This window comes from Jaculus jaculus, chromosome 18, assembly GCF_020740685.1.
Source record: "Jaculus jaculus isolate mJacJac1 chromosome 18, mJacJac1.mat.Y.cur, whole genome shotgun sequence".
In the NCBI taxonomy this organism is placed as follows: Eukaryota; Metazoa; Chordata; class Mammalia; order Rodentia; family Dipodidae; genus Jaculus; species Jaculus jaculus.
The window spans coordinates 12,656,409-12,677,361 of NC_059119.1; the positions used below are offsets into that span (position 1 = coordinate 12,656,409).

At 55.6% G+C, this 20,953-nt stretch overlaps 2 protein-coding genes across 3 annotated transcripts in view; both read left to right on the forward strand.

Moving 5' to 3' along the window:
- The window catches only part of Unc5b (unc-5 netrin receptor B), an 81,718-nt gene extending 72,065 nt beyond the window's left edge, over positions 1-9,653 (forward strand). For both annotated transcript variants that reach the window (XM_004657811.2, XM_045137264.1), the window contains 8 exons: positions 201-593; positions 1,496-1,583; positions 3,303-3,471; positions 3,576-3,809; positions 4,667-4,816; positions 5,373-5,537; positions 6,641-6,822; positions 8,999-9,653. In XM_004657811.2, the coding sequence (XP_004657868.2) occupies positions 201-593; positions 1,496-1,583; positions 3,303-3,471; positions 3,576-3,809; positions 4,667-4,816; positions 5,373-5,537; positions 6,641-6,822; positions 8,999-9,164 (1,547 nt within the window). In that variant the 3' untranslated portion in view covers positions 9,165-9,653. The remainder of the gene's footprint in view (positions 1-200; positions 594-1,495; positions 1,584-3,302; positions 3,472-3,575; positions 3,810-4,666; positions 4,817-5,372; positions 5,538-6,640; positions 6,823-8,998) is intronic.
- A 9,157-nt stretch (positions 9,654-18,810) lies between these two features.
- Slc29a3 (solute carrier family 29 member 3) overlaps positions 18,811-20,953 on the forward strand; it is a 38,395-nt gene continuing 36,252 nt past the window's right edge. The window contains exon 1 of the mRNA XM_045137794.1: positions 18,811-18,869. Within this exon, the coding sequence (XP_044993729.1) occupies position 18,869 (1 nt within the window). The 5' untranslated portion in view covers positions 18,811-18,868. The remainder of the gene's footprint in view (positions 18,870-20,953) is intronic.

A 20,953-nucleotide genomic window follows, 5' to 3' on the forward strand; every position in this document is an offset into this window, starting at 1 on the left:
GGTGCAGCGGCCACCAGAGCTGGGCCTTCCCACTCCCTCGTGGGAGGTTTCTTGGTATGCCCAAAGCTTTCTACAGCAGGTGGCACTTGAGCCTCCTGCCCCCCACTTCCCTCCCACGCCCCCCCCCCCCCACCGAACACAGCAGAACGCCTGTTGGGAGCAGAATGGGCTGCTGGGCATCTGACCTTTAACCCCCACAGGCAATCCACAACTCCTGCATCCGTCTGTCCCTCCCGACCTGACGGCCAGCGCGGGCATCTACCGCGGGCCCGTGTACGCCCTGCAGGACCCGGCCGACAAGATCCCCATGACCAACTCACCACTTCTGGATCCCCTGCCCAACCTCAAGATCAAGGTCTACAGCTCCGGCACCGCTGGCTCCGGGTCCGGCCTGCCTGACGGGACCGACCTCCTGGGCGTCTTGCCATCCGGCACATACCCCGGCGAGTTCTCCCGGGATGCCCACTTCTTGCACATGCGCAGCGCCAGCCTCAGCTCCCAGCAGCAGCTCCTGGGCCTGCCACGAGACCCGGGCAGCAGCGTCAGTGGCACCTTTGGCTGCCTGGGTGGGAGGCTGAGCATTCCCAACACAGGTGGGCTCCTGCTCTGTGTTCCTGTCACCTGGTCTCAGCTGGTTGACTCTAGACAGTCCCCCAGTGCCTACCCACTGAGCCTTGCCTGGCCCCAGGACCTAAGAGGGGAAGTGAGGCTTGGAGCTCGAAGGGACTGTAAAATGGAGACAAGCCGGCGTCAGGACTGCCTGGGCCTCTGTACGGCAGGAGAGTCTTGGGCCTGCCCCTCTTGGCCTCAGTTTCTCTGTTAGGTGAAGGGGAGCAGTCTTGAGTTCAGTGTCACTACAGAGCAGCGGTGTGGTTGGTATTAGTGACTTCCTTGTTGCTATGGGCAACTACCTGGTGAGAACCAGCTTCAGGAGGAAGGGTTTGTTTCAGCTTACGGTTCCAGGTGACAGCCCACCATGCGGGGGGGGGGGGGGGGAAGGCATGGCAGCAGGTCAGTCGGTCCACGGTGAGGAAGCAGAGAGGGCTAACTCCGGTGCCCAGCTCACCCTCTCCTTCTGATTGGTCCGGGACCATGGAACGGTAGCTCTCAACTCACCTAAGCTGATCTAGAAACGCCTCCGTAGGTACCCCCAGACACTTGTTTCTGTGGTAATTATAAATCGTGGCAAGTTGACAGCCAGCTTAGCCGTCACAGGAGCCCCGTCAAAGTGGCGGCTGGCAGCTTCCCGGAAGCCCGTCCTGAGCCAGCATGGAGCGGGCACCGGGACCTCCTGGTCTCACAGCAATGGCAGAACCCCGTGTTCCGGGATGAGGCAGCTTGTGGTCCACAGCCAAGCCTCTACTTGCATCCAGCCCCCCCACCCCCGCAAAAGACAGTCCCTCTCTTCCTTCCCCAAGTCAGAACATCATCCCCAGCTCCCCAGCTTCCTCCAGGCCCTCCCTTCTGACCTTCCTCTCCCTCTCCCAACCCCTAGGGGTCAGCCTGCTGGTGCCCCATGGAGCCATTCCCCAGGGCAAGTTCTACGAGATGTACCTACTTATCCACAAGGCTGAAAACACCCTGTAAGTAAAGCCCAGCCCTGGCTGGGTGGTACCTCATCCATCTCCCCTGCTGAGCCTGGTCCTGGGGCCTAAGGTTGTTGTCCAGGGACGGCCGTGATCTTCCATCACCACAGTTTAAATGGGTCAAACCGAACAGCAGCTTAATCCTTGCTGTGTACAGAGGTCTTATAAATTAGTATATCTATTACTGTACCTTGAGGAAAGTCGGGTTTATTTTGGCTCTGGTAGCAGGAAGAGCTCTAACTAGGGGCAGCTGCTCCCGCGGCATCCACGGTCAGGAAGCAGAGAGACGAGGGTTGGTGTTTGGCCCACATCCTCCCTTTTTCTTCAGCTGGGAACTCCAGCCTGTGAGATGGGCTATATTCCTTCAGGGTGGGTCTCCCCTCTGAATATAAACCCCTCTGGAAACACCAGCGCAGACATAGTCAGAGGTGGGAGTCTCCTAGGTGGTTCTAAAGCCGGCCAGGTTGATGGCGCAAATGAAGCACCACAAACTGGACGTCTCAGTACAGAATTGGGCCAAGGGCATGAGCAAGTAACTGGCACCCTCCACCTCTCTCTCTCTCTCTCTCTCTCTCTCTCTCTCTCACACACACACACACACACACACACACATACCTATGCACATACACAGCCCCTGGCGGTTTATGAGAACACGTGACATGATTCATGGTCACAGACAAGGTAATGAAAACAATCATAAGATTATGTGGAGTTGTTTTTGCTTAAGGAATTTACAGATTCCACCCCCCTCCCCCCAAAAATATTAATCCCTTCATGTCTCCAAGAGCACGGGCACAGAGCTCTGTCCCTGACACTGGTGGTTGTATAGATTGGTATCAGCTGTCCTTAGGGCGGGGGCAACATCTATCAAGAATGTTCCAGTGGCTAGAGAGCTGGCTTAGTGAGGAAGAGTGCTTACCATGCAAGCATGAAGGCCTGAGACAGTCTGAGTTCTGTCTCCAACACCCGCATAAAAAGCTGGCTGTGGCCCCACATGCCTGGAACCCCAATCCTGTTGGGGATCAAAGACAGGAAAATTGTCAGGGCTTACTGGCCAAAAATGGGAGCCCCAGATTCAGACTCTCTTTCAAGGAAGCAAGCGGAAGAGGAGTAGAAGAGGACGCCTGATGTTCTCTGGCCTCTACACGCATACACACAGGGCGCACACATCTACACACACATGTGCACACCACACACGTGCGTGATGCAAAAGGGATGTTCTAAAAGCTCAGGACCTTTGGAACTGCACAAGAATTTGGCTGTGAGAATCTTATACTACGACAGTCAAATCTAAAATCAGGAGCTGGAGAGATGGCTCAGCAGTTAAGGCGCTTGCCTGCGAACCTTAAGAACCCAGGTTCGATTCCCCAGTACCCACGTAAGCCAGATGAACAAGGGGGAGGGCACACGCATCTGGAATTTATTTGCAGTGGCTAGAGGCCCTTGTGCGCCCATTCTCTCTCTCCATCTGCCTCTCTCTCAAAAGAATAAACAAACAATAAATAAATGAATCTTTTCTTAAAAAAAAATCTAGAGTCAGTTTCAAGGAAGTTCTCTGCCCCCTCCATCCCCATGAAGTCTGGGGATCCAGCCCCCTGAGCAGCAAAGTCATGTCATGTCGCAGGCCCTGGGCGAAGTTCAAGGTGTAGCAGGAGCTCTTGATGCCTCAGAGGACTTGCAGCCTCGGCTCACTGCCCCCGTCTCCCCTCCCCCCAGCCCACTTTCGGAAGGGACCCAGACAGTATTGAGCCCTTCGGTGACCTGCGGGCCCACGGGCCTTCTCCTGTGCCGCCCCGTCATTCTCACCGTACCCCACTGTGCCGAAGTCAGCGCTGGCGACTGGATCTTCCAGCTCAAGACCCAGGCCCACCAGGGCCACTGGGAGGTGAGGAGCCCCGGCTAGGGCGGTCAGCTCTCCGGACAGTTCCTTTGCTCCTGACCCGGCCTGGGTCACCACAGCCTGTTCACCCCATCCGCCCCCTGCTCTAGGAGGTGGTGACCCTGGATGAGGAGACCCTGAACACTCCCTGCTACTGCCAGCTGGAAGCCAGGTCTTGCCACATCCTGTTGGACCAGCTGGGCACCTACGTGTTCACGGGCGAGTCCTACTCCCGCTCAGCGGTCAAGCGGCTCCAGGTGGCCATCTTCGCCCCTGCTCTCTGTACCTCTCTAGAATACAGCCTCAGGGTCTACTGCCTGGAGGACACACCCATAGCATTGAAGGTAGGAATGCCAGGGCCACCCCACAGGCCCCTGTGTACTGCAGATCCGTCAGCCACAGCCTGCCCTGGGCTGTGGTCGCTCCCCACCTCTTTGTCTCCTGGCCTCCTGTGGCTTTCTCAGACTCCCGCGCTGGGAACTGATGCAACGTCAGTGAAAAGGCCCCGTCGGAGGGAGGGAGAGTCCCTGTGGGGATTGTGCTGGCCTGGCATTCCAGGAGGCCCAGGAACCGTGGAAGGCTCCTAGGAACACTGTAGTGGCACTGGCGTTGGCTAGTGTCCACCTTGGCCAGAAAGGGGTGTGGAGATCTCCGGGGTCCTTGACGCGTTTGGGCTTGATGACAGCCTGCTTTTCCAGGCCCCGTCGACTCATCATCTGTCTGTGCATCCGTCTGCCCACCCACCCACCATCCTTCGGCTCATCTAACCCTACACTTATTCAGTCAATAGCCTACTTTTCTGTCCCACCATCTCTCATCTTTCCACTCATTCACCAAATATCCTTCCATTCATATACCCACCCATGTATCTGTCCAGTTGTTTATATGTGTGTTGATGCACTCACCGCCCGTGCACCTGGTCAGCCATTCACCCAGTCCCCCGTCTAATTACCATCCATTTTCACCCTTTGACCCACCCACCAGTCCATCTGTGGATCCATTCATGCGTCCCGCCGTCTGTCTGTGTTCTGCTCAGTCACTCGCCTTTCCACGCCCATTCGTCCGAAGCACCTTCCCAGTGGGTCAGGTGGACCCTGTGCTCGGTGCCCAGGTGGGCCCAGCATCCCAGCTGGCAGCAGAAAGGACACAGGGCCAAGAGTGACGAGAGACCCGCCCTCCCCTCACCCTGTCCCATCCACAGGAGGTGCTGGAGCTGGAGCGGACCCTGGGTGGCTACCTGGTGGAAGAGCCCAAGGCCCTGCTGTTTAAGGACAGTTACCACAACCTGCGCCTCTCCCTCCATGACCTCCCCCATGCCCACTGGAGGAGCAAACTGCTGGCTAAGTACCAGGTGGGGGGCTGGGCCTGGGATGGGGCAGGGAGGCCGCGTCCACCCTCTGCCCTGAAGCACCATCGTCGCTGTCACCCTCCCATGGTCTCAGCCATCTTCAGGCCCTAAACTCTGTGCTGCTGACGCCCACACTCCCTTCAGCCCCGGTGCACCCCCAGACACAAGCGCCCATGTCCATCAACCCCCTTCCCAGAGGCCTAGGCATCTGTGAGCGTGTGTGTGCCTAGTCCACTGGCAGCACTCCTCTCTCTGTCTCCCAACCCCACCATCATGGCCCTAGGGGCTCCAACTTGTGTCTGACGCCCAGGCACACCATCAGTGACCTCTCCCTCCATGCCCCCCTGTCTCGGCTCCCTCTGGAACCAAAGGCACGGTATCAGCTCTCCTCCAGACTCTTGCCTATCTGGTGGAGGACCCTGAGTGCCCCCCGCCAATACCCCCATAGGTCCAGCCCTCCCTGAGATGGACCCTCTCTCCCGTGGCTGTACTGGCAGGGAGGGAGATGCCAGGCCTCACCTGCAGCCCTGACCCCCACCACCCCACCCCCGCCCCGCAGGAGATCCCCTTCTGTCACATCTGGAGCGGTAGCCAGAAGGCCCTGCATTGCACTTTCACCCTGGAGCGGCACAGCCTGGCTTCCACGGAGCTCACCTGCAAGGTCTGCGTGCGGCAGGTGGAAGGAGAGGGCCAGATCTTCCAGCTGCGCACCACGCTGTCCGAGGTGAGGGCCCCCGAGGCCCCCCCGGCGCTGGGGCCGCGTCATACATGCCCCTCCCACCCACTCGTCTCCCGTAGTGACATCTCCCCTTTCCCTCCCGAGTCACAGCAGGGACATGGTTACTTGCTGAGTGCTATCTCGTCACGTTGTCACACCCACCAGGAACAGGGTAGGGACGGTCCGCATGGGGAAGATGAGGAAGAAAGTCTTAGGGGCCGAACATGTTGTCTGGTTGACCAAGCACCTTGCTTGCGATCCCAAGGCCTTGGGGTTCGATCTGTAGCATTGCATAAACCAGGCATGCTGACACATACCTGTAATTCCAGCCCTCAGGAGATAGAGGCAGGAAGATCAGGAGTTCAAGGTCATCCTTGACTACAAAAAGCAAGTTTAAAGCCAGCCAAGGCTACATGAGACGCTGTCAAGGCCGGCTTTAAGTCCAGATCAGCACAGACCAGGCTGTAGCCTGGAAAATAAGGGATCGGCACCCAAAGACCCCAGGAAGGCATCTGGAAAGGCAGGGTAGCTCAACAACCAACGAAACCGGGGGCCCATTCCAGGGCAGCTGAAGGAGCACAGAGTATAAATCTGGAGCCAGACCTGCCACTGGGCCAGTGACTGCCCCTGTCTAGACTTGGTTTTCTATCTGTGTAAATTGGGCCTGGGGCTGGGGAGCTGGCTTAGCAGTTAAGGCACTTGCATGCAAACCTTAAGGACTCAGGTTCACTTCCCCAGTGCCCACATAAGTCACATGCACAAGGAGTTTGTTTGCAGTGGCTGGAGACCCTGGTATGCCCTTTCTGTCTCTCTCTCTCTCTCCCCCATAAACATGTAATTTTAAGTAGGTCTACATGAACTAAGCCATGGCTGTGACTCATGAGGTTCCTCATTTCACAAGGCTGCATTCACGTTTGCCCAGGGCCAGCCCCGCGTAGGGCACACCCCCGAGACACAGGCAGTGAACAGCCCTTGTCCTAGGGAAGTGAGTGGCCAGAAAGCACGTAGGGGAGATTAGGGGATTGAGCCTCCGCAAGCTCGCCACCCAGGCAGAGGGGCTGACGGTCTCCTGCCTGGCACCTTTCTCACTCTTAGCCCTGCTCTTCCAGACCCCGGCCGGCTCCCTGGACGCTCTCTGCTCTGCCCCTGGCAACGCTGCCACCACCCAGCTGGGACCCTATGCCTTCAAGATTCCACTGTCCATCCGCCAGAAGATCTGCAACAGCCTCGACGCCTCCAACTCACGGGGCAACGACTGGCGGCTGTTGGCACAGAAACTGTCCATGGACCGGTGAGTGTCCCACCCTCCAGACACAGCCCCGTCCTCGGGGTTCTGGAAGGACAGTGAGGCAGGTGTCTCGGCAATCCAGGGACTGCTCCCGGCTTGGCTTCCTGCCCCATTTGTGGTGGATCAGGGCTGGATCCGGATGCACGGAGTCTAAGACAATTGCTCCTTTACCAAGCGCCACTCCCAGAGCACTGGCCAGTGAACCAAACGGGCTGTAAGTGACCGCTGTTCTCTAAGTCCTGTTCCTCTGTGGCGTGGAGAAATACTTCATCTGCCTGTCTCATGAGCAGACCCAGCCCTGACACCAGGGAGATGTGCTCACCATCAGCACTCTAGCTCCTGGATGGAGCAGGCACCCCGGAAATATGCCAAGAGAACTTCCGGTGCCAGACGTGCAGGAGGGCAATGATAAAGGCGTGTGGTTAGGGAAAACTGGTTAACCCACGTGCCTGGAGCAGAGATAGTGCATAAGACATCTTATTCAAATGGGTGGGGCTTGGAAGATGGCTAAGGCTCTGCTCCTAGCATCAGGGGAGTTGGTGGGGCAAGATCAGGCAGGGATGGAAGGCGGGAGGAAGAAAAGAGTTTGCCTTGCTACTCAGGCAGTCCCCCAGGGCGCCAGACTCTTTACATTGTAATGAGGAGCATAAAGAACAAGACAGGGGACTAAAGAGATGGCTTAGCAGTTAAAGTGCTTGCCTGCAAAGCCAAAGGACCCAGGTTTGACTCCCCAGGACCCACATAAGCCAGATGTTCAAGGTGGTGCATGCATCTGGAGTTTGTTTGCAGTGGCTAGAGACCCAGGCATGCTCATTTTCTCTCTCTCTCTGCCTCTTTCTTTCTGCCTCTCAAATAAATAAATAAATTACTTTAAAAGAATGAGACAGGGCTAGAGAGGTGGCTTAGTGGTTAAGGAGCTTGTCTGCAAAGCCCAAGGGCCCAGGTTTGGTTTCCCCAGTACCCACATAAAGCCAGATACACATCCTATTCGAGAGCCAAGTGACAAATATATCTGGAGTGCATTTGCAGTGGCTAGAAGCTTTGGCATGCCCATTCCCTCCTCTCTCTTTCTCTGTGTGGATGTGTCTGCTTGCAAATAAATAAATAAAATATGTAATTAATTAAAAAAAAAACCAAGGGCTAGAGAGATGACTTAGCTGTTAAGACACTTGCCTGAGAAGCCTTAAGAACTCATATCCAAATCTCCAGGTCCCACATAGCCAGATGCAGTGATGCAGCTGCGCAATATCACACATGCACACAAGGGGGCGCACGTGCCTGGCGTTCTCAGCAGGCCGAAGGTCCTGGCACACCCATGCACGCGCGCACTCTCCCCCACCCCTTTCTCTCTCAAAAAAATTTTAAAAAATTTAAAATACAGGTAATTAAAAAAACAAAAACAAGGGCTGGAGAGATGGCTTAGCGGTTAAGCGCTTGCCTGTGAAGCCTAAGGACCCCGGTTCGAGGCTCGGTTCCCCAAGTCCCACGTTAGCCAGATGCACAAGGGGGCGCACGCGTCTGCAGTTCGTTTGCAGAGGCTGGAAGCCCTGGCGCGCCCATTCTCTCTCTCTCTCTCTCTATCTGTCTTTCTCTCTGTGTCTGTCACTCTCAAATAAAAAAATAAAAAATTAAAAAAAAAATTAAAATTATTTAAAAAAAACAAAAACAAAAACCAAGACAGGGTGTGGACCCTTGCTTCCTTTGAGTTCAGTCCTCTACAGCAAGAGGCACTGTGGTATGAGACTACCTGGCTGTGATAAGAGGCCAGAGACAGTCTACAGGAGGAAGGATGTCTTTTGGCTTGGGCAAGGTGCCCTTCAAAGCCACACCCCCAGTGAGCTGCCGCCTCCCACCGTTTCCCCCTCCCAGTGTCCTATTCAGATTGGAGGTCCGGTCACTTCCTGAAAGTCCTACCTTTGAACACTAGTTCGCATTAGGGACCAGGCGTAATGAACCTTTCAGGGGATGCTTTAGATCCAAGCCCATGAGACGAGGTGGCTGCCATCATTCCTATTTGAGAGGCAAAGCTCCAGGCAGGGGAGGTGGAACTTAGACCCAAGACCCGAGGATGCTGGGGCTCACAGTCTTCCCACCACTCCCCGAGTTTCCCCCCACCCCCAGACTTCTGGGAGGTGCTGAGCGCCCCCAGGAAGCCAACGCCTGTCCCTCCCATCCCCAGGTACCTGAATTACTTCGCCACCAAAGCAAGTCCCACGGGCGTGATCCTAGACCTCTGGGAAGCTCAGCAGCAGGACGACGGGGACCTCAACAGCCTGGCCAGTGCCTTGGAGGAGATGGGCAAGAGTGAGATGCTGCTGGCCATGGCCACGGACGGGGACTGCTGAGTGCACACGGCCCGGCCAGGCCGGCCAGCGGGGACCAGTCGGAGGTGGTGCCAGGAAGGCCCGGACAGCCTCCTTCTAGAAGTGTCTGGCTCTACCGGCCCTGGCTCACAGCTGAGTGGCCCCCTGTCCCCTCCTGCTCCTCACCCTACCCCCAGACCACCACCAGCCTTAGGAAGCCTCCGTGCTCTGCCGTTGACCGGCCCAGTGTCGCTCGAACCCCACAATCTCCTCTGGACTGAGGCCCCTGGGGACTGTGTGGGGACAGGACCCCCCCACACCGTCCTCAGCCTTGTGGCTTTGGAGAGCCACGGGTCGCAGTTCCCCTCCCCCAGCCTCTTTGGCTTTCTCACTCTCCTTCCCTCCTTGAAGAGTCGGATTCAGTTCTGTTTTCTCCTGTCAAGCAAAAAAAGAAAAAAAAAAGAGAAAGAAAGAAAGAAAAAGGAAAGAAAGAAGGAAAAGAATGGAAGAGAGCTTCAGATGTTAGTGGGGCTCAGAGGCGACAAGAACACAAAAACCACAAGGAAAACGAAAAACCCAGTTTCTTAGGAAACGCAAATGATTTATTATCCAGATATTTGGATAGGGCCTTTTTAAGGAAAAAAAAAAAAAAAAGAAAATGAAAAATAACAAAAAAAAAATAGAAAACTGTTTTCTTGAGAGAGAAAGTGTGTGTGAGAGAGAGCAAGCTTGCTCATGGTTCTATTTGTGCGTGCGTGTGTGTGCGTGTGTGTGTGCATGCACATGCAAGTGTATGTGTGTCAAGAAAAGAGACTGAACAGGGAACGGTGCTGCTGATTTGCATCGTGGGCTACGTGCTGGCAAGGCTGTTTCTCCAGTTGTGCAGGGAGCAGGTTATAGTCACGACACCATGCTGTGTGGTAGGGCCTCCCATCTTCCCAAGACCCAGGCACCCCTGGCCTCCCCCAGCTCCCCTGGCCTCTCGGGAATCCAGATGAGATCCAGTCAAGCCGACCCCCTGTGAGCCGGGGCCAGTGTTCAGGTCTGTAGTGCTCTGGTGACTCCCGTCCTGGGGCTGTGGCCTAGAAGTGGAGGGGGGGGGGTCCTTCAGTGATGGAGGAGGGGAGCTCTCCCCGAACAGCTCCGTCCTGGGCTGGGTCCTGCTAGGTCACCCATCCCTCGCCTCTGGTCCTGGCACAGTCTCCTTTCAGGGTCGGGGGACTTGGATTTGGCCTGAGTGAGTGGATATACTCACCTGCTAACTCCTATTCTGGGATGTTCCACGGGACCCTAAATGAGTCCCCTTAGCCTGCAGGCAGAGACCAGGTCTCCGGAGCAGGCGCAGAGGTCTCACCTGAGGCTGCTGCTGGGGCGCCCACGGCAAGGGCCGGCTGCCTCAAACCCTGGCCCTGACCCCCCAAAGCTTCCATCGTCGATGGGCCCGGGAGCCTGAACACATCCCAGCCTTTGAAAGTCAGGGCTTCCGAGGGGAGCAGGTCGCAGGGCCACAGACGCAGTCAACAGCTGTAGCCTGCATTCCCTGCCACGGCCCGAGGGGGGCGAAGTTGGCCAGGGGAAGGAGGAAGCCCTTGCCAGAGGTGGGACACGCCTGGGCTGGCCTCTGAGCTGAGCGGAGGCCAAGGCTTTTGCCAGCTAGGGACCCTCAGCTCCCCCTGCCAAAGATTTCTGTCCGGGGGGGGGGCAGCTATTGCTGGTCACTGCTAGCACAGAAGGGGACCCAAAGTTGCAGCTCAGCCGCGAGTCTGCTGCGTGACTTAAGACCCATCGCGGCCTTCTCTGGGCCTCAGTTTCCTTTTTATCCTGGAAAGCCCCACAGCTGCTGTTTAGGGTCCTTTGGGTGCAGATCCCTTATTTTCTGGGCTTTAGAAGAAGGGGAGAAGGTGACCGTGGCCCTCTCTTGCCCGTCTTCAGACACCTGCCTGTTCAGTCCCAGCACCTGGAGGCCAGACACCTGGAGGACAGAAGCCGGTGGCTGGAGCCCTTGGGGAAGGGGGAGGGGCGGTTTCCGACTGTGCGCACTGATGACAAGAGCCAGGGAATGTGTGCAAAATCCAGCAAGCAGCCAAGGTCGCCGGCTCACAGTCATGTCTCTGGTTAACCAGAGCCGTCCCTGCTCATTCCTGGCCAGCTGATGTGTGTGCCTGTGTGTGTGTGTGTGTGTGTGTGTGTGTGTGTGTGTGCGCGCACGCCTGTGCTTTTCCACTCAGGCACATGGGTGTGCTCCTCCTGGAAGGTGTGCGCCTGTCCCCAGCCTGCGCGTGGGCATCGTCCCTGTGCCCAGGCTCGCACACCGGGAGGCGGGTTCACCTGTTCACAGTCCCCAGTCACACAGGGTCGGTCAGTGTCTTTCCTACGTGCCTCGCCTGTCCTCTCTCACAGCCCCTTTAGAGCGCCAGCTGGGGGCCTCTCGAGGGCACGGGGACCCTCCTCAGCCCTGGACCGTCTTGCCCAGCAGCTCCCAGGCAGCGGAGCCACTGGCCCTCGGAGGACGGGTCACCAGGAGCTCGGGTACAGGGACAGCTCTAGGACGTGACTGGGTCCAGGGCTTCTAAAAACTGTAGGACGGGTCCATCCCCACCCAGTCATTCTGTAAAACTACAACCTGTAAATAACCTTTAGCATTCTTATTGTAACAGAATTAATTTTTATGAAATAAATTATATTTCCTAGTCTAATAAAAAAATGCATATTGTTGTCCGCTGTGTTCTCGGCGCCCTCAAATAATAACTGAGCATGGCTGCCCTGCTCTCCCTGAAATCCTACAGGGCACCGCGTGTTCGAACCTCTGAGGAGGATCAAACTAGCAACGAGCTGGCTCAGGGAGCGAAACTTTCTTCCCCGCAGGTGTACAGCGAGTCAGGGCCCCGCGTGGGATCTGCATCGGGCCACTGCCTCCCATGACTTGCAGGGTGACCCTAAAATGAGGCCCTAGCATCCAGCTGCCTCCCAGGAGGATGTCCCTCCTCCCCCCACCCCCCAAGTCTGAGGGGTAAGTTCAGAACCCTCACCAGTGACGTGAGAGTACTGTTCAGATGGGAAGGAAAAGATGAACACGCCGGGATTGTGGAACTTTGGGCCGCCAGGCTCCCTTAGCGGGTCACACAGCCAACAAGCACAGCCCATTCTGAATGGCAGAGTGGCTGCATTCCCTTGTACGTCATGGAAGTGTGGTCACTAACAGATGCCGCCAGCAGGTGGCAGTAAAGGCTTTTTCTTGGCAAATCAATGTATTGGTGTCTGACCACAGAACAAGTGCACACCTGCACATGCGTGGTGTGTCTGTCAGGTGGGGGAGGGGGAGATGCTTGTGTACTGATTTTCTTTTTTTTTTAATTATTTATTTATTTATTTGAGAGCGACAGACACAGAGAGAAAGACAGATAGAGGGAGAGAGAGAGAGAATGGGCGCGCCAGGGCTTCCAGCCTCTGCAAACGAACTCCAGACGCGTGCGCCCCCTTGTGCATCTGGCTAACGTGGGTCCTGGGGAACCGAGCCTCGAACCGGGGTCCTTAGGCTTCACAGGCGAGCGCTTAACCGCTAAGCCATCTCTCCAGCCCATGTGTACTGATTTTCAAGGCTGGTACAATGCCTACCTCATCTGGTCCCCATAGCCCTGTGGACCTTGACCCTGGTCAGCTGTTCTCGGTCTTCACTGCCCACTCCAGGTGCAGAGCCCTGAGTGAGAACGTCCTTCCCTGGTCTCTCTCTCACAGTGCCGCTGAAGGCTCTAGGAAGTCTCGTGCGGAGCATCTGACCTCATCGGCACAGGGTACCCCTGGGGCCCTCCGACTTTTCAAGCCCAAAGTGTGATAGGAGCAGGCCCTGTCAGTTTTGGCTGCTCAGGACCTGGGGATGTGGGGGTATGGGGGGGCATGAGGGCGGCCAGGTTGAGAGGTGTCCACTGGGAGGATGTGGCCTGGTGGGGAGGAAGGGCACTGGACACGTGCTCACACGTGCGATTTTTGCACACTCTTGTGTGCACACGTGCACATGCTAGGTCTGCTTTCCCTAGCTGCACCCCTGGGACCTGAGGCAGGTACGGTCAGTGAGGACTCCCTAGCAGGGGAGGGTGCAGCGAAGGTTTATGGGGGACGGCTTGTGCGTGGGTGGGCAGGGCGTGGGAGGTGGCCACTCCCGCCTTAGGGAGTGCTGGAGGTCAGGTCTGCGGTGGGGTTGGTTGAGGGGACTGCGGGAGGAAGGAGATTCTCAGAGGCAGCTGAACACTCAACCCACTAGCACGTCAGCAAGCTCAGTTAAAAGTGAACCAGAGGGGGCTGGAGAGATGGCTTAGCGGTTAAGCGCTTGCCTGTGAAGCCTAAGGACCCCGGTTCGAGGCTCAGTTCCCCAGGTCCCACGTTCGCCAGATGCACAGGGGGGCGCACGCGTCTGGAGTTCGTTTGCAGAGGCTGGAGGCCCTGGCGCGCCCATTCTCTCTCTCTCTCCCTCTATCTGTCTTTCTCTCTGTGTCTGTCGCTCTCAAATAAATAAATAAAAATTTAAAAAAAAAAAAGTGAACCAGAGGTAGGGTTGGAGAGATGGCCCAGCGCTTGAAGGGGCTTGCTTGCAAAACCTTGGGTTTAGTTCCCCAGTACTCACGGAAAGCCAGATGCACAAAGTGGCACGTATGGCTGGGGTTTGTTTACAGTGTTAAGAGGCCCTGGTGTGCCCATACCCTCTCTCTCAAGTAAATAAATAAAAATTGTTTGTACAAAAATGAGCTGGGCCAGGCATGGTGACGCACACCTTTAGTCCCAGCACTCAGGAGGCAGAGGAGGAGGATCCCTGTGAGTTTGAGACAGGCCTGAGACAACCGAGTGAATTCCAGCTCAGCCTGGGCTCCAGCGAGACCCTACCTTGAAAAATAAATAAATAAATGAACTGGAAGAGAAGCCAGGTGCCTCAGCTGGCCATAAACTACAGGGTAAACAGAGGATACCGTATGTAGTGATACATGCCTATTACCCAGCTATCAGGAGGAATGAGGCAGGAGGATCACCTCAAGTTTGAGGCCAGCCTGGTCTACGTAAGCCAGTTCCAGTCATGCAGGTTACACCGCAAGACCCCATCTCAAAGCACAGAGCACCAAAGTCCAATTAGCCATGTCTTCCTGGCCCAAAGTTAACAAATGCTAAAACTCACAACAATAAATTTGTTTCCCGCCCCAAGTTTGAAGCCACACAGACTAAAATTTAAAAAGACAATAAAAGAAATAAAACAGCGGTCATTTCTTGCTCCGTTGGCCTGAGAGTTGAGGTGTTTTTAAATTTAATTTAATTAATTTTTTTTTCACCCAACTCTCACTTTATCCCAGGCAGAAGTCAGTTGCCATGTTCATCCTAATGACAGCCTCTGGGGACAGACCAGGGGCGCCCAGTCCTTTGCTCTCCCCAGCGTGCCCACCTGGGCTTTCCCAGCCAGGGGACAAGGTAGGTGATTGCTCGTGATCCCAGCACTGGGGAGGTGAAGATAGCCGATCTCTGGGCTCCCTGGAGAGCCAATCTAGCCTAATGGGTGAACTCCAAGCCGATGAGAGACCCTGTCTAAAAAATCAAATCAAATCAAAAGGCAGATGACATTTCTTTTTCTTTTTTTCTTTTCTTTTCCTTCTTTCTTTTCTTTTCTTTTTTTGAAGTAGGGTCTCACTGTAGCTCAGGCTGACCTGGAATTCAGACTCAGGGTGGTCTTGAACTCATGGCGATCTTTCTACCTCTGCCTCCCAAGTGCTAGGATGTTAGGATTAAAGGTATGCACCACCACACCCAGCATTTATTTATTTATTTATTTATTTATTTATTTATTTTGGTTTTTCAAGGCAGGGTCTCACTCTAGCTCAGGCTGATCTGGAATTCACTACGTAGTCTCAGGGTGGCCTCAAACTCATGGCGATCCTCCTACCTCTGCCTCCCAAGTGCTGGGATTAAAGGCGTGTGCCACCATGCCTGGCTAAATTTTTCTTCATTTATTTATTTCCTTATTTGACAAAGAAAGAGGGGGAGAGAGAGAGAGAAAGAAAATGTGTGTGCCAGGGCCTCCAGCCACTGCAGACGAACTCCAGACGCATGCACCCCCTTGTGCATCTGGCTAATGTGGGTCCTGGGGAATCAAAACTGTGTCCTTTGGCTTTGCAAGCAAATGCCTTAACCGCTAAGCCATCCCTCCAGCCCAGATGACATTTCTGAGGGACGACACCCAAGGTTGTCCTCTGGCCTCCACACAAACATACACACCCACACCCATGAGGGGGGGGGGAGGCTCAACTTCATTGTAGGAGAGGTAGCCTAAGGTTAAGTGTAAGGTTAGGGCTCACTGTCACCCGAGGACTTCGGTATTCCAATAATTTCATCACATAGCGCCCACCGGCCATCACACTGGGGTCTCCAAGGAGGACCCATTCAAACACCCTTGTCCTGTCCCCGCCATCTCAGCAGGCATTGTCCCCATACCTGACCCATGGAAACTTGCCTGAAAATAGAGTGGGCAGTAAAGAGGTCTGATGTGGAAGTAGGGGCCTGGGTTCTAGTCCTGACACTATGGACGCCCCTGCTCCTTCCTAAGCCTTAGTTTCCCCATTTGTGAAGTTGAACTGCGACCTGTTGCCAACCCAGGAGCATGTGCAATGACAGGAAATGACCACACGATGGCAGCATCTGCACGCAAAATCCCTTCAGGAATGAGCTCTCCTCCACCCACTGCGAGTGGGAATTGAAATCACCTGAACAGGACTGGGGCATGCCAGGAAGAGGGTCGGCCTCGGCATCTATAAAGGAAATCTCGGTAAGGTTTTCCCTCTCCCACCGGAAGACAGGCGGGTCGGTCTACGTAGTGACTCTCTCCTTGTTTATTGAGCTTTCTGTGTTCTCACAAGGACCTTGGCTAACAAATGCTCTCCCACTGAGCTGCACCCCAGTCTTCACCCCCCCCTTTTCTTTGTTTCATTTGAAGATCGTTTTAAGCCTGAAACCAAGGCCACTTTTTTGTTGTTGTTGTTTTTTGAGGTAAGATCTCACTCTGGCCCAGGCTGATCTGGAATTCACTATGTACTCTTAGGGTGGCCTTGAACTCACGGCAATCCTCCTTCCTCTGCCTCCCGAGTGCTGGGATTAAAGGTGTGTGCCACCAGGCTCGGCTAAGGCCATAGTTTTTTGAGTAAACTCATATCTCTGAATCGTGTGTGTGTGTGTGTGTGTGTGTGTGTGTGACATGTTACTAAACATCTGTTATTTTTCCCTTGTGCTCTGCCTTGGTTTCAAAAGCCAGACCTTACTAGGAACTGAGAAAGGTAGAGAGAGAAAGGGGTTTTTCTCATCTACAGCACTTATCAAAAGGGGCCTGCGTGGCTGCCCAGGATAAGTTCAGGCATCAGTAGTCCCTGAACTCGTCCATGCTGGCTTCACTTGTGCCCACACCATTCTTGGTCCTGGCCCTGGCCAGTCGCCAAGGCCGCCTTGTAAAACCATTATGTCTCTCCATGCACCCCCCCCACTTCTTCCTCTAATGGTCTCTCTCTCTCTTTCCCTCACTCCCTCTCTCTTCCCTTCTCTTTCTCCCTAAGGTCTATGTAGCCCAGGCTGGCCTCCAACTCACTATGTATCTGAGGCTTGCTTGAATTCCTGCCGCCTCCGCCTCCCAAGTGCTGGGATTCCAGGTGGGCACTGCCACGCCCAGCTTCAGGGCATGCATGCGTATCTCTTGTTCACTGGTATGCCCCACGGAGAAGAGACTTACTGATGTTTCCCAGCTGGTATGAGCGGGGGGATGGGGGCAGAGTGAGGATCCATGCTTCTGAGTCTCACCCTTGGGTGCCTGCCTTGGTCCTCATGTCCCCGGACATCCTCTGGGAAGCCCTGGCATCCCTCCAGTCCAAGGGTCTAGCACCTGCTCAGTTTGGAGAGAACCCCCCCCCATTCAGGGCTTTGAAGGAGGACCCCTGGGGCCTTGGGCTCTCTCAGTAGGAGCCGAGAGACCAGCTCGCTCGCAAACGTGAACATTTTCCGACGACAAGCTGAAAATAACTGCATGGCACTCTGACTTCACAAAGCAAACTGCATTTATGGAACAAAGCACTGGAACCACAGAGAGAAGGGAATCCCAGTCCGGGGGCTGGATCAGGGGACCCCCCTGATCTGCTGTCACCCCCGCTGTACCCAAGGACCTTTGTCCCCTCTCTCCTTAGCCTCACCCACGTGTCTGCAGTGCTGCATGAACGAGGGTCTTGCCGCGGGGTCTGCTATAGCACCCCTGCCAGCCGTGTCCCCTAGGAAGCCACTTTATGTCTTAGAGTTCCAATTTTCTCATTTGTAAGCGGGGACCCCGTTCCATTCCCTGGGAAGTGGGAACCAGCTGAGATGAAGTTCATAAAGCTGCTTCTCACGCGAGCTGGCTGGGTGTCGCTCAGCGGGCAGAGTGCTTGCCTCGCAGGCATGAAGGCCTGGGTTCCAGCCCCAGCTCTGCATAGACCAGGTGTGGAGGTACACAGCTGCAATCCCAACCCTCAGGAGGTAGAGGAAAGGGGATCAGGATCATCGTAGGCCACATAGCCGGTGTGAGAGTGGCCTGAGCTAATAAGACCATGTCTCAAACAAACAAACAAACAAAAAACCCAAAAACTGTCTGGTGGGATGGCTCCGTGGGTTAGAGTGAGCCATTAGGACCCGAGTTCCATTTCCAGCATTCATATAAAAAGCAGGTGTGGGGGCTGGACAGGTGGCTTAGCATTGAAGGCGCTTGCCTGCATAGCCTAAGGACCCAGGTTCAATTCCCCAGGACCCATGTAAGGCCAGACGCACAAAGTGGCACATGCGTCTGGAGTTTGTTTGCAGTGGCTAGAGGCCCTGGTGCACCTATTCTCTCTCTCTCTCTCTATGCATACAAATAAATAAATAAAAATATTAAAAAGCAGGTGTGTGGGGTGGAGACAGGAGGATTCCTGAGGCTCACTGGTCAGCCAGTCTAACCCAAAACCAGTAGGCTCCAGGCTCAGTGAGAGACACTATCTCAAGGAAATAAGGCAGAAGATTGATCCTGGTGTCCTCTGTGGTTGCCGCACTCATGTGCATGGGTGTGAGCATATGCGTGTGCATATTGCACACACACTCCACAAAATAATAATAATAATAAATAGCACCTCTTGCCTGCTCCTAGAAGCTTCCACCCTCCCTGTCTTCTTGGAACACAGGAGCCATCTGCACTCTTTCCGGAATCCCATTCCCCAAACCCCAAACTCCTTCTGCATGTCAGAGGCTGCATCGTCCCCCCACACTCTCGATGTGTGAGCCGGCCTCGCCGACAGACTTTTGCCACCCGCCCAGCTTCCACCTTGTCTGCGAGGCCAAGTCCAACGCGTGCATGGGTCCTGCTGTGGAAGTGAGGTGAGCCAGGGCACCGGAGGCTGCCGTCGAAGGAGGGCGCGCCCTCTGCAAGGGACCGGGTGCAGAGGCGTTTCCTCCAGGGTCCTGAGGTCCAGGCCCTGGGTGCAGATGGGGAAGGCTGGAGGAGGGGCGGAGCTTGGAGCCTCACTGTGGGCGCCGGGGAAGTGGGCGCGTGCGATGGTGCAGGCCTGTGCCAGGCGGGGGCGCTCGCGAGCGCGGGCCGGGGCCCCGAGCCAACCGGGAAGCGCCTGCGGGCCGGGGCGGGCCGGGGCGGGGCGCGGCGGGAGGCGGAGCCCGGCCCGCCCGAGCCCCGAATTGCAGTGGCCGAGCGGCGGGGACGCTGCGGCGGTGGCGACAGTAAGTGAGGGTCCCGGGAGGGTGGCTGGGCAGGGCCGGGCCGGGGACGAGCTCCGCCGGCTGCCGGGCGCGCAGCCTGGCTGCACCCGACCCGGCCCTGGCCAGGCCCTGTCCCCTCCCCATGTCCCTTCCGGGCTGCCCGCCTGCTCCTCTCTCTCCGATCTCCATTCTCTGCTCAAATTCTCCCTCTCCTCCTCCTCCTCCTCCTTCCACTTCCTGGACGCGAGACCTCACTCTTCCGACGCGGGGACCTGAGTGGGGACAGGTCAGCCCAAAGGGTCCATCCAGAAGGTCCCGTGGGTCCAGACTACAATGTGTGTGGCCGAGCTGTCCACAGTCACAGAAAGCCCTTGGTGCTGCTGTGGTCTGAGGGCCGGGCCAGTGCCCGTGAGGACATGGAGGGACACTGGGGGACCGCGGGGAGCCTCCTTGGCTCGACCCCCCTCATTCTGTACCCTAAGACCCGCTTCCCCACACACTCACCCCGGGCAGGCGAAGGGCATCAGCCAGACCTAAGAAAAGCTCTCCTTTCTCTTTGTTTTTCTTTGTTCAATCCAAAGCCAGCAGCTAGCTTTTATAAAGAGTAATAAGACTGTTCACTCCATTGCCCCGGTCTGTGACCCGGCTCATTCCTTCAGAGAGACTTGGTCAGGGCTGAATGGTTCTCAATGGATAACACCCCCCTCTGCTCCACGGCCCCCCAGAAGGGGCCCTGGCCCAGTGTAGGTCGGGGTGACTGGATGGCTGTTGGCTCTCCTTCAACCCCTGCTAGCCAGAACATCTGGGAACAACATGTTCTCCGTTGATCCTCTCCGTAGGGTCCCAATTCATGTTTTTATTTTATTACATTTTATATATGTGTGTGTGTATTAAGAGAGAGAGAGAGAGAGGCAGAGGGAGAAAGAAAGAGAGAGAGAGAATGGCACGCCAGGGCTTCCAGCCACTGCAAACGAACTCCACACACAAGCACCAACTTGTGCATCTGGCTTACATGGGTACTGGGGAATCGAACCGTGGCCATTTGGCTTTGAAGGCAAGTGTCTTAACTGCTAAACCAATCTCTCCAGCCTTTTTTTTTTTTTTAACCTTTTTAACACTGATTCCCTAGTCATAGGCATGGTTGGTCTCCATGGGATTCACAGCTGCCTGCCTGTACCTGGGCACCGCTGCTATACTTGGGGACAAAGTCCTGGTCCCCCAAAGGCCATTCATTCACTACACGTTAATGGGGGTCCCTGGCTATAGGACCCCTTCCAGGAGGAGGGGCTGCGTGGACTTAGAATCACCACACTCCTTCCCATCCTCCAGAGCGGAGCCGGGAGCCCCACCCAGAGTGCGGCAGTTCACACCCGTCTGTGTGATGTGATCTTTGTGCTCCGGGTGATGGCCCTGGACAAGTGGCTTGGCCTCTCTGGGTCAGAGGCTTGCCATCTGTGAAATGAATTTTAGAATAGTGGCAACTTCAGAGTGCTGGGGAAGCTCACTCGGGGGCCAGGCTCCATCTTGCCCACTCATGACCTTGGCATTCCCGGGCCCTGTAGTGCTTTTGTTTTGCTTTGTTTCATTGAAAGAGAACCTCATGTAGCCCAGGCTGACCTTGAACTCGCTATGTAGTCCAGATGAGCTCCTCATCCTCCTGTCTGCGCCTCCCGAGGGTTGGGCATGTGCCGCCACACCTCCCTGATGCAGTGCTGGCGCTGGAGCCCCTGGCTTTGCGCTTGCTCGCCAAGTGTTCTACCCGCTGAGCCTCGTCCTGGCCCCTGGGATTCTTTCTGCTTGACGATGAGACACGGCAAAAGTGCCTTCAAGACCCCTGCTTTGCCATTTTCAGAAGAGAAGAACGCCGCAGGTGCCGAGGCACCCGTGTGTGTGTGTGTCTCCTCTCCCCCAGATCCTTTTCCACAAATCGTGTGTTGCACACTTTGAGAGGATAATTTGGCCAGGTGTGGTGACACACGGCTTTAATCCCAGCACTCACTCGGGAGGCAGAGGTAGGAGGATCAGTGTGAGTTTGAGGCCGCCCTGAGACTACAGAGTGAATCCCAGGTCAGCCTGTTGTATGTATGTACAACGTGTAGTGTATG